This window comes from Leptosomus discolor, chromosome 2 (genome assembly GCF_034619465.1).
Source record: "Leptosomus discolor isolate bLepDis1 chromosome 2, bLepDis1.hap2, whole genome shotgun sequence".
Lineage (NCBI taxonomy): Eukaryota > Metazoa > Chordata > Aves > Leptosomiformes > Leptosomidae > Leptosomus > Leptosomus discolor.
This window is the reverse complement of record NC_141392.1, coordinates 102,225,659-102,238,947: the sequence shown is the minus strand read 5'-3', so window position 1 is coordinate 102,238,947 and position 13,289 is coordinate 102,225,659. Positions and strand designations below refer to the sequence as shown.

Here is a 13,289-nt window from a genome sequence, read left to right as displayed (position 1 = left end):
ACTCCCCCTCCTCAGCTGGACAGGGGACAGAAAATACAATGAAAGGCTCATAGGTTGAGAAAAGGACAGGGCAGGATCATTTGGCAATTAATGTCATGGGCAAAACAGACTTGACTTGGGGAAATTAGTTTAATTTATTACTGATCAAATCAGAGTAGGATAACGAGAAAAAACCCCAAATCTTAGAAGCACCTTCCCTCCACACCTCACGTCCTCCCAGGCTTAACTTTACTCCTAATTTTCTCTACCTCCTCCCCCCTGCCACAGCACAGGAAAACAGGGAATGGGGGTTACGGTCAGTTCATCACATGTTGTTTCTGCCACTCCTTCCCCTGCAGGGGCAGGACTCCTCACACTCTTCCCTTGCTCCAGAGTGGGGTCTCTCCCATGGGAGACAGTTCTTCATGAACTGTTCCAGCATGGGTCCCTTCCACGGGTTGCAGTCTTTCAGGAACAGACTGCTCCAGCGTGGGTCTCCCATGGGGTCACAAGTCCTGCCAGAAGACCTGCTCCAGTGTGGGCTCCTTTCCACAGAGTCCTGGCAGGAGCCTGCTCCAGCACAGACTTCCCACAGGGTCACAGCGTCCTTTGGGCATCCACCTGCTCCAGCATGGGGTCCTCCATGGGCTGCAGGTGGGTATCTGCTCCATCGTTAACTTCCATGGGCTGCAGGGGGACAGCCTGACTCACCGTTGTCTTCACCATGGGCTACAGGGGAATCTCTGCTCTGGTGCCTGGAGTATCTCCTCCCCCTCCATCTTCACTGACCTTGGTGTTTGCAGAGTAGTTTCACATATTCTTACTCCTCGCTCCATCTGCAGCCTTTTTCCCCCCTTTCTTAAATCTGTTATTACAGAGGCACTACCAGCATTGCTGATGGGCTTGGCCTTGGCCAGCGGCAAGTCCAGCTTTGAGGCTGCTGGCATTGGCTCTCTTGGCCATAGGGGAAGTTTCTAGCAGTGACTTGTTACAGAAGTCACCTCTGTAGCCCCCCCACTACCAAAACTTTGCCATGCAGACCCAATACAGTAACAAAGCACATTTGCACAAATCTATCCAACCCCCAAATATGGTCTGCAGAGTGAGGCACAAAAGTGTCAAGAGAAGTTTGCTGCCTATCCTACAGTGGTAAAACTGGGTAGATATCTTTTTTCCACCAAAGCCTGCCTCACCCTTTACAAACAGCCTGTTTCTTAGAAATAAAAATGAAGCCCCAAGGAAATGCAATTAGTTACCACCAATGTGGGATAAATGTAAAAATGATGAATACTCATAGTAGAAATAAAGTGGAGGTAAACCTGATTGTTTTTAACTCTGGGCCAGGACAACAGCCTCAATTTTCGAATATAGCCAGTAGTCTATCAGTTGGCTTCACTCCAAATGCTGATATGCTGCTGCTTTTAATGTTTGCTTTGTAATCACAAACATTTTGTTCCAGGGTACCTCAGATCTAGGGGTTTTTTTATACACAGAATTACTTAAGTACAACAGTTTCAAAATAAACCACAACTTCCCTTGAGGAATCCCTCCTTCCTAAAAAAATAACACAACAATGGTAGTTTGGAAATTTTGCTTAATTCAGATACTACCTGGGAGATAACAGTAGTAAATGCTGAATATTGCTGTCTATCCATTCTTTTTAGAGCACTATATATCGTTCAGATTATGATGATTCTCAAGTGTAAAAGTAAGTATAGTACAAACTCGTTATTCAAAATTGCTGAGGTCTGCAGTTTTCTCTTACAGCAGTGGGAACTGCAGATATTTGGCACTCCTGAAAAGAAAGTAAAAATACAAATCTAGGCTTTTGACAATAAACAGTACCTTCTGCCCCCTTCCCAGTATCCTTGAACTTGAGACTAAACCTTTTATTCAATAAATGGATCTCTTCTTCTATCAGATATTTTGGAAAAAGAAGGTTGTTTTTCATGCTGAATGCCTATATGACCTGATGTATCATAAGGGTATTCCATCCACAAGTCTGTTTCTTTATCAAATATTTATGTAAGTAAGTACCATTTTACCTTAACACTGTTTGTGGATACACTGAGATGCATTACCATTAAGGTGGACTTACCAAGTCAGTAAGGATGTAAGACAGAAATAAAGATTTCTCTACAACATGAAATCTTGAAGACCCATCCTATAGTCCTTACTCAGTCATCTCCCACTCTGAAGGCAAGGGGATAGAAAGGCTTGTGAAAAACAACCGTACTTGTGGAAGTTGAAATTATTCTGGTCCAAACTAGCTTGACAATAAAATGGCTAGTACTCTAAAGAAGATGCATGAAGTTAGTTGAAAGGAGATTACAACTCAGTCACCTTATCCAGTATACAGAAATTACAGATCTGGACTTACAATTTCTAGCAATAGGAACTTGGATTTATGGACAAAACAAGAATCAACACTAAAAAAAATCAATTAGGTGTCTCTGTTTAAAGAGAACTAATAACTTGCGTATATGTCAAAAAAAAAAAAAAAGGAAAACTGAATCCGTTTTGACAAAACAACTTCTCAATTTTCCTTCTAATGTGATATGACTCATCTCAAATCCATTGCAAAGTGGTAAACAAACTACACCAACTCAGTAGCCATCATCTGCCGGGAACATTTTAGAAAGAAAACCATTACTGAGCTACTTTTCTTGTCTTCTATACAGAGAAACTTATTTTCTCAGCAGAAACAGCATTTCACGTTATCTTCTTTTCATTTACCATGTTTCCCTCACTGCTAACAGCAACCTAAGAAATACCTCTTTAAGTCAATAAATTATTTCTTAAAATTAAATTAAAGTAGTCTGGCCTAGTTTTAGGTATTTTCAAAACAATCCATTGCATTTAAAACAAATCAAAAGAGGGACATTCAGTTTGATTAGTAATAACATTGTATACAGGACATATCTTAGATAGTAATTTAAATATGTGGACAACAGCCTTTTGATTTTATTCCTCATTCACTGAATTAATTTTATAATTGGAACTGTAACAAAAATAAAATGATTAGTCCTTCTTTGTTCTGTAATCCTTCTGTAATTTAATTTCCTCAATATAGGTGCAAGATAAAATACTGTCATGAAGATCAAAATGACAACTATAAGCTGGCCTCTACACTCTTCATTATCCATTATTGTTTTTATGATGACTATTTATTATTATCGTATAGTTAATAAATGAAATCTAAATCATTTGATAATGCGTCTGAAGTCAGTGTCTCTTCTGGTGTAAATCACCAGAGATCCATGAAGTATATTTTTTGCAACAGTTTTAGTTTGTAGATTTCTAAATCTTTTGGGCCAGGCCCTTCACTGTGTTAAATGATACAAATTGCAAAAAGAGAGCAGCTTCAATTTCCAAAATATTCCCTGATTCATTGCTTTAAAGAAACGACTTCAGAGCTTCTCAAGAGTTGACAGGAAAAATCTAAATTGTCATGGCAACACGAGTTGAAGAAATCCTTCTTTGCTGTTTGCATAGATCATCTCCATGTTATCAGTCTGTTTACTAAATGTTGCTAAAGAAAGCACTTAAAGGTTAATCTCTCCTCAGAATCAAATACATTATACAACTAGTGAAAGCCACTGGAGTGAGATATGCTTCAGATAGGTCAAAAAATTTAAGACAACATGTACCTTCAACCTAAATGACACCAAGCTGTGTGGTGCAGTCAACACGCTGGAGGGAGGCCATCAAGAGGGACCTTGACAGGCTGGAGAGGTGGGCCTGTGCAAAACTTATTAAGTTCAACAAGGCCAACTGCAAGGTCCTGCACCTGGGTCGGGGCAATCCCAAGCACAAATGAGTGGATTGAGAGCAGCCCTGCAGAGAAGGACTTGAGGGTGCTGGTGGACAAAAGACTGAATAACAGCTTGCAATGCGTGCTTGCAGCCCAGAAGGCCATTCACATCCTGGGCTGCATCTAAAGAAGTGTGGCCAGCAGGTGGAGGGAGGTGATTCTGCCGCTCTACGCTGCTCTGGTGAGACCTCCACCTACAGTGCTGTGTTCAGCTCTGGGGCCCCCAACACAAGGTCATAGGTCTGTTGGAGCGAGTCCAGAGGAGGGTCACAAAGATGATCAGAGGGCCTGGAGCACCTCTCCTATGAGGACAGGCTGAGAGAGTTGGGGTTGTTCAGCCTGGAGAAGAGAAGGCTCCAGGGAGACCTTATAGCGGCCTTCCAGTACTTAACGGGGGCCTACAGGAAAGGTGGGGAGGGGCTTTTTACAAGGGCATGTAGTGACAGGACAAAGGGTAATGGCTTTAAACTGAACAAGGGCAGATTTAGATTAGATGTAAGGAAGAAACTCTTCACTGTGAGGGTGGTGAGACACGGGAACAGGTTGCCCAGAGAAGCTGTGGCTGCCCCCTCCCTGGCAGTGCTCAAGGCCAGGCTGGATGGGGCTTTGAGCAACCTGGCCTAGTGGAAGGTGTCCCTGCCCATGGCACAGGGGTTGGAACTAGGTGGTCTTTAACCCTTCCAACGCAAATTGTTTTACGAATCTATGATTCTAAACAGCATTTCTGTGACTGTTTGTGTAACATCTTAATAATAGCTAAGAGTTTGAATTTTCTTTATTGCTATTAGATTTGTTCCAGCATCCTTGTTTTAATGCAAGTTCTCTGTGTGATATGGGGCTATAATAAAGGCCAAATTCAAAGTTCATTGCGGTTAATGAGTTTTATTTTTTTCCTATGGGTTCCCCAGCCTTTGGATCAGGTCCTAACTGGTCAGAATCTGACACACCACAACCCAGACTATTCCACAGATGACTAGAGCCTATGTCCAACATACTAGTTCTGCATAGCAGAATACTTTTTCTCTAAAAACTAGCAGGTTTGTTTCAAGTTAACTACATTATATACCTGGAAAAAAGGATAGAAAATGTAAGCATTTGCATTTATGTTAATTAAATACCATGATAAAACCTCCCCTATAAAGGTTCATAGGAAAGCAGCACAGAAATGGTTGAGTATAGCTCATGATCAAAATGCTACTACTGCTGCCACTGTTGACTTCGTAAAATCTATTAACACTACATTCTTCAGTGTTAGAGACACTGCAAACAACGGGTCAAAGTGTGCACTGGGGATATTTATGTGCTAATATAAAGAAAATCAATTTAAATTCTCAAGAGAGATGTCTACAAATGCAGACAGTCACCGATTGCGGTTTTAGCAGTTGCTTGATTGTACTGAGGTTCTAAAAGTGAATTATAAAACAGCTTTTCCCCCCAAAAAAATGCTTGGTATGACTCAATTTATGTATTATAAGAAACATCAGCAGGATACCAATAGAGAATCTAGCTGCTGGGGCAAAGCTAAAATAGTGTATTTAGTCACTTGGAAGCAGTCAGATTCTGCAGTGATATCCCACAGACATTAGTGAGATCAGTGTGATTTGTCATGACCATTTGTTTCACAATCAGAAGCATGTAAAATCAGTCTAAAAATAAGTTAAACACTTTGGGGTTTTTTATTTTATCAAAATGGCCTTTTCAAAAACTTCGCTGTTGCACAAGAAGCATCACTCTCCTTTTTTCTTATCCTCACAGTCACCGGTGGTTTTTTTCCCAAGGTTCAGGGCAAGGCAGGTTCCACAAACTCACATGTATTCCTGAGATATCTAGCCGCTTGCTTCCCAACATCAGCTGCTTCCTGACAAAATCACTTCCCTGCTCCTTGCACCTCTAGCTGTGTTGGACACCGGCAGTCTGATGTGGGTCCCAAGCTACATGATGTGTGTTATATGCATCATGAGTTCAGACTGAACCCTGATTTGCTCATACAAGGCAAGTTCTATCTCAAGCATGATGCTGAAAGCCAAGCCTAAGCTCACAGTCATGTATTTTTGATATACTAAGCAAAGTGAGCCAAGCTCTCCCATCCATTTCAGCAGCAGGCACTGCAAGCACAGTGAAGATGCTTTAAATCCAAGCTACAACTCAGCCAAACCCCAAAATATCATGGGTGTGGTCCTCAGTGTGTTTAGGCCCACCCTTGAACCTGAACTTCAAATACAGAGCAAGGCTGGCTGCACTTTTGCTCCCAGTGCACTGCACATTGCTGGTGTTTCAGCACCAGTGTAAGCAAAATTTTTTTGTTTGAATACTTATGTTCTTTTGGGTTTTGTATGTGAGCACGATATGGCAAGTAATACAGGTCAAAGGAAGTAAACAATGATTTATGAAGTATTCTATCATGGCTACATTTGATTTGCAAATCATAGGATGGGGAAAAGATATATCCCTAGACCCAGATTTTCTCTCTGCCAAATGACAAGGGTTTGCTGCAACCAACGGAACTGTAAGAACATTTCAGTAAAAAACCTGCAGTATAGATTTAGAAATGGCTCTCTAATAAGAAAGACAAGGAAAACTTTCAGACGAGAAATAAGGAAAACTTCACGTTTGACAAAATTGCATGAACAAGTCATGGCCTTGAAATTGAGAATAAAGTGTGAAGCAAGCGCTGCAAAATGTAATTTTAAAATGCTGACCATATTTTATGCAAGTTTGCAAAACAAACACTGCACACAAAGTTTTAGTCATTTTTATTTATTCAGCTCTGTGTCAGCTGCAGTGCTGCAAACATTTCTTTTGGAAAGCCACTGTACAACAGAGACATGAACGGGACATGATTCTGTACTTCAGTATCCCTGGGATACTCTAAGAGAGACATAGAACATCTGAAGACTAAAATGATACTAGGTTTCTCTGTATATTGTCTTTCATAATTTCTTTAAGGAAAAAGCAGAGAAAAAAAAAAGAAGCAACAGGGTAGAGGTCAGATAAAACCACACTGGCAGATATCAAAGATACTGCTTAAAAACAGAATACTTCCATAAATGTATAAATCTTTCAATATTATTAAGGTTTATTGCTCAGATTAATCCCGTTTTCCTTTTTTTTCAGTCATACATGGATGTAAACATTGTCAGAATTTCTTAGCTACGAGAGCTCATATTAAACAGGGTCTGGCTGCTTTTTTCAGCTGCAGTATCTACCGTGCCTGTCTTATTCGGAGTAGCAATCTTTTCAAAATTGGCCAATCCAGCTACTGCTAAAATTAATAGAAATTTCAGTTTCCATTGCAGCAGAATAGGGCCCTCACAACTGTCCAAAGTTACCTTTTACTTGACAGTGATGACCCAAAAAATGTAGTTGAAAGAGATGAAATCACTGTTTCAGAGTATGCATGAATATATTGTTTAAATGCATAATTTAATAATTATAAAGCTGTAACAAACTGTGATTAAATTTTTATGCTGGAAATTAAAGCATTAGTATAAGTGCAAGAAATTGTGATATATTTTTTGCTTATCTTTTGTTAAAAGCAAATAATTGATGATATTCTGATTAATCAAGAGGAATTCTGGTTAACCATCAGCAATACAACAGTGATTAAATCTTGCTCTGCCCTTTTAACTGAATGTGCCCTCCAGGTAAAAATAGCAAGAAACTGTTGTCATTTTCTTTTGGTGGTTTGGTTTTGTTTGGTTTTTTTTTTTAGTTTTTTCAGATGAGTAAGAAATGTAGAAAAAAGTATTGTCTCTGAGCAAGTAAGACATTATTGGCAATAAGATGCAGTATTACACTTGTAAGTTTTCAGTGCATGTGTGCCTCCATTTACGTTTCAATTACTAAATGCAGGCAACTGATAAATGTTGCCTTTGTGTGTCAATATAACACTAGCAATAATCCATCTAATTTGTTTAAGCAGTTATTATGTGGAGAAATGCTTGTAACACATACAGTGTACGCTTTCTTAAATGCAATAGAAATGTCATAATAGTGAAGTCTTCCAGCCAGCCAGAACCAAGATGTGTGAGGATAAAGTAAGATTTCCTCAGACATTAATGGCATTTTTCCCTATTTCAAAAATTACTGGTTGACAAAAATGGTTTAAAGGAAATTGCAACTGATGTAGAAAGGTAAAACATCTAAGTAAAAGAAAGTGATTCATACATGTTAGGAGAATTTCCATATGATTCTCATTCTTTGTTCACTGAAGAAATTGGAAGAACATCCATTTTAGCTCAGTCTAATCTGGCTAATTTTGCACCCTATGGAGAACTAGAGGCATATTCTTGTATAGTGACCCTGATTTAAATCCAGTTATATGCTCGAGTTTTGTCAGAGATCACATCTCATACTTATGCTACTGCTTTGGTGGATTGTGTAGTCAAACCAGCAATTCCCCTTTCCACGCAGCATCCCTCTGCTGGTTACAGGCAGCCTGGCACTATACTGCAATAGCTGGGCTTACACTTAAAGCTGTTTACTAGCAGACTAATGTCATCGTGGTCAAAGACATGACAGTTCAATACAGATTTGAGAAAAATCAAATTATGTCTTATCTATAAATTCATTGGAGGCTTTACACACTATTAAGCAGTTACTTCTCTGAGGAAAGGTTGCGAAAGGAAGTTTAATGTGACAGTGTACAGATGACATGTCTTGAAAAAGTTGAAATTGGCAGTCCCTAGGGCTTTTCAGCCTTTCTAAAGAGTATGGTATATCTTGAATACATTGGTTTCTGTTTAAAATATTTACAGTTTCAGATTGTCCCTAATTTGCTGAGGCCAAAGTTTTCATTAATATAAATGGTGTGGAGGTGAAAAGTCCCATAGATGTCTTTTAAAAACTGGCATATATCAATGCATATGTAATAATACTACCAGATAATGAGATGAAGAGCTAGATTCCACGCTTATATAGAAAAAACAGTCTGCAGGGGAAAAAAATTGCAACTGCCCCCAGCCCCTGACAAAAACCCCATGCCTGATGAAAATCATACATGTCTGTATAAAGGGACACGGGAGTGACAGTCAATAAAAGAAACAGAAAACAGTCTGCGGAATGGTTCCCATATATACAGATCACAGACAGTGCTGAAGTGCCCTCAGAGATTTCAATACAACCTGAAGTTCATGTGTGCTCATGCTTGCACGTGCTTGTATACCAGCTCCAGCTCCTCACACCACTATCCTATTCCACACACATCAGAGAAACTGATAACCTTGTACTGGCTGTCGGTGGAAATTCAAATCTCATCTATGAGTTCAAAGGTCTAAAATGAGTGTTTGGGGAATCTTTGTTAAACTGATATGGTCTCCGCTACATTATATTCAAATTGTCCATATTTCCTATTTCTATACAGAGTTAAGGACATTATATACATATCTTGATGGAAAACTGGGAAAGATACAGATCTCACAAAAAAGTAAATACATTTTTACATTAAAATACTGTCTGGTTAGAGCTGGCTATTCTCTTTTCTGTCTTTCTATGGCCAGTTCCTCACTGGGCTAGGGGATGGGGAATGCATCAATCGAATACTTGGTTTTGCAGCTGGGTATTCAACACCTAGCTCTGATGTTCTTTTAAAAAAATCACTTTTTTCAGCTCATTTTCCCTAGAATTGCTCTAGTCTTCTCTGGAAGAGAGTCTGGAAGACTCTAGAAGACTAGCCCCTCTAGAGAGACCAACTTCACAGTTTGAGAAACAGGGCTTTGGAGAGAGAAAACACATGACTTTAAAAGAGGCAAACACTCTCAGTCCAACAGGAGTAGGCCTTAAACATAGCGGTAACTTTGTATGATGTAGTTATAGCAATTATTTTGACAAAGTGATAGCAGCAAACTGAGGGTACATAAAATGTTTTGGGGTTTATTTCCTCTTTCTTTTTTTCTTTCTTTTTTTTTTTTTTAAAAAAAAAAAAACCAAAATCCTAAGCTGTAGATGTGGGAATCCTTTCACTGTCTGGATTCAGTGTAAGAACAGAAATGTTTTCCCTTTGCTATTTCCATTAATCTGAATGATACTGCTGTGCATAAGCCTGCTTACGCACATTTTGTTTGAGGCAATTAGGTGGCAATGAAGGTCTTGTGTTTGGTTATATGAACAAGTCCAGGAAATGATCTTGAAAACATGTACCGGGACAATTTTAAATATTAAGCAATATGTATTTCTGCATTGAAAATAGGTTGTTCACAGACCTCAGGTCACAGCAGAAAGATACTTCAATCTTTTATCTTGAATTTTAATCTGACTTCCATCTAAATCTACCATTTTTTTCCCTAGCAGTACAAATTTTTACAGAAATGATACTGATGTGTTTCGTGTTTTAAGCAAATCAATAGTTTTTTATGCTTGCTTTTGCTAGGATATAACCTATCAGAATTAGCAAATGGCTCTGTAAACAAGCCCATCTCAACACGCAGAGCTGAACATTGTGCTGCCTGTCTTGTTGAAGCATAACTGCTATGATAGGGTAGTTTCTGGGAAAGTAGTTCCTTTAAATGACTCCATACTAATTTCCCTTGATGTTTAAAGCATAATGGACAGGGAATAATCCCCCAAATGTTTTCCAAAACACTCAAATGCATCAATCAGACAAAATGAGTCCAAAGAAATGTATAGAACTGCACCTCAAGTCTACCACAGTGAACGATGACGTAGGTTCATTTTCATGCTTTCTTGCCCCTCTAAAAAGTTACAGAAAATTGCACAGAAACAAAGGGTTTCCATTTAATTTCATAATGAGGAGGATCAATGTGGAAAGCAGCCCACCTCTCATTTTACTGAAAGATAAGGGAATGCCTGTGGCAACGCCTCCAGAAATTCAGCACTTTTTTTTTCCCCTCATAAAACCCCCAAACCAATCAAAACCCGGTGAATTCCTATTACAGTGACTACCAAATGAGTCCACTACCAAAGGGCTGGTAAAACAAAGAGTTCTCGGGATCTATTAATCAAAATTGTATGTGCTCCTGAAAGCCTGGGCTCTTCATGTTACTATGGAAGGAGTTCTTTCACTCTCTAAACTATAAATGTAATTTCAGCCTCAGGATTACATTTGACTAAATATAGATACCTGTGCTCGATTGCCTGGGAAAGTAAATGGGAAAGAATTATGTCAAATGTCCCCGCTGGTTCCCCTTCTACCTGTTGTTTGACTTCAATATTAAGTCGGTTTGTAGCCTTTAAGTAGGTGTGTTGCTGCTCCACATTAAGCGAGGTATAATTACATTCTGCAGAGCAGCATCAGAGGCAGTGCCCAAATGTTCCTGGCAAAGCCTTTGTATGTAAGCAAAACACGTCGGATCTCCGCTGAATAACCATGATCCAGCCTCCAGCTTTTCGTGTGTGCTGTCAGCCATGAAAAGAAAACACTTAAAATGTCAAACGACAGAACCGGCTACAGTGTATTTAACAAATGAGTCGCGGGTGTCGGCCCGCCCCGGGAGCCGGCGCGGCCGCTGCTGCAGCTGCAGCTCGTCCCGGGGCGGCCGGGCTCCCGGGTGCGGTGGCCGGGGGCAGCTCCTCCGCCCGGCGCGGGGCTCCGACGCCCCCCCGGGGCTCCGCCGGGGCGCCCGGCACGTGTTCGGGCTGGGAGCGGCCGCCCGGTCCCGCGCGGGAGGGGGACCGGGGGACTGGGGGACCGAGGCACCGGGCGGGGGGACGCTGGAAGTTTGGGCAGGGCGGCCACGGCAAGAAGCCCCCGGCCGGCCGGGGGGGGGCTGCGTGTGCCGCCGCGCACAGCCCCGTTCTCCAGGAGCCGCCCGCTTCTCAGCGCAGGCAACCCGGGCGCCTCTCCGCCTCCGTGCTCCCTTCCCTTCCCCGCGGAGACAGCGCGACCGCGGGCAGCCGGGTGGCGTTGCCCGGTGAACCGAGGCAGCGGCAGGATCCGGGCAGAGGAGCGGTGCCACCGGGCTGGCGCGGAGCCGCGGCCGCTCCTCCGGACCGGGCGAAGCTCCCCCGCGGCTGCCGGCAGAGCGGGCCGGCCTTCCGCCGCCTCCCCCTGCGGATCGTGGGCAGAGGCTGCCGGAGGGAGGGCGCCCTGCAGTGCCACCCGGGCGGATGAGGGAGCCCGGCCGCGGGCACCCGCAGGACGGGAAAGGCTCCAGCCTCGCCCACCAGCCCGGGCCGCTGTCGGCTCCCCCCGTTCCAGCCGCCCCCCGCACCGAAAAAAGCAGTGAGAAAAATAAAATGGTGGGAAGGATGTAAAGCGCCTTGGAAGGGTTAAGGGAGCCTCCGACAGCACAGACCGCAAGGGGAACCGTCCTCCCGGAGGCAGGCAGAAACCGCCGGGAGCGAGGTGGGAGAAGGCAGCGGCTGTAACGGGGACAGGTGCTCAGCTGCGAGCAGCCTCCCTTCGCTCCCTCCCTCTCTCTTTCACACACACATACACACATAGTGGCATCTCTCTCCCAGCATGAAAAAGCGCAGGGCTAATGAGAGGCGAAGTGAATAATGGGGAAGTTGTTGTCTCCAGCGATGAGGCAAGTGATGGGGCTGAGGCCAGCACTGAAGTTGTGTAACCCAATTCTCCACCGTCACCCCCCTCGTTTCTCCTCCCTCCCTCCCTGGATTTTCAGGAGAAACCCAGCTGGGGGTGGGAGACGCTCCCCACCGCACGCCGAGCAGCGAGGAGCCCTCTTCCCCCGGCACGGGCAGGCATCTGGCGGAGGGGGACCCCCGCGCCGCATCCCCGCCTCCGCGTAACTTGCGGGGAGCGGAGCCGGCTGAAGGCAGGCGGGGGCGGCTCTCCGCGGCCACCCACTCCGCGCTCCCCCCACCCCACCCCCCCGAGCACGGCAAAAGCCTGAGAGGCGGGAGGAGGGGAGAGCCAAACTTGCCAGCCCGGGGACTGTCCCTCGCACGGCAGCGAGTGCCGTTCGTGCGTGCGCGGAGAGCGAAGTGTTCCCAAACTCCGGCGCTGCCCAGGCGGCCGGATGGGCACGGCTCCCCTCGCAGCGCCGCAGCGGCTGCTGCCCAACTCCTGGAGGGCTGGTTTCTCCCGGGGGAAGCGGCCGGCCGGGAACCGGGGAGCACCAGCGGCCCCGGCGGGAGGTGGGAGGCAGGGAGAAGGGAGACCGGGCTCGCGGAGCCTGCTGTTTCCCGGCGCAGAAGCGAGGCGAGGGAGAGAGCTCGACCGAGCGGCAGCGGTTTAGCTGAGGGGGGAAATCAGTGCCATAGCCACAGCCTACACGAATCCAGTGCAAGAAACCCAAATCTTACCCTGAGCTGCAGTGAGGAGCCCCGCGCAGAAAACCAGCAGAGACTTGAATTTCCTCCACGCAGTCATGTCTGCAGTTATTCCACACACACACACACTCACACAAAACCCCCGGCGGCTCTTCTCGGCTGCGACCGTGTCCTCCGAACGGCAGCGGGGCTAAGGACAGCGCCAAATAACCACCACAGGGCGAGGAGAGGCGGAGAGGAGCGGTCCGGGTCCCGAGCGCCGCGCAGCGCCCGACGCCTCCTGCAGGACTGCGCGGGCGGCTCG

At 44.3% G+C, this 13,289-nt stretch overlaps 1 protein-coding gene across 1 annotated transcript in view; it reads right to left on the bottom strand.

Annotated features, from left to right (window-relative positions):
- CSMD1 (CUB and Sushi multiple domains 1) overlaps positions 1 to 13,085 on the bottom strand; it is a 1,224,748-nt gene extending 1,211,663 nt beyond the window's left edge. Inside the window, exon 1 of the mRNA XM_086461528.1 lies at positions 13,019 to 13,085. Within this exon, the coding sequence (XP_086317654.1) occupies positions 13,019 to 13,085 (67 nt within the window). The remainder of the gene's footprint in view (positions 1 to 13,018) is intronic.
- Between the last annotated feature and the right edge of the window lie 204 nt (positions 13,086 to 13,289).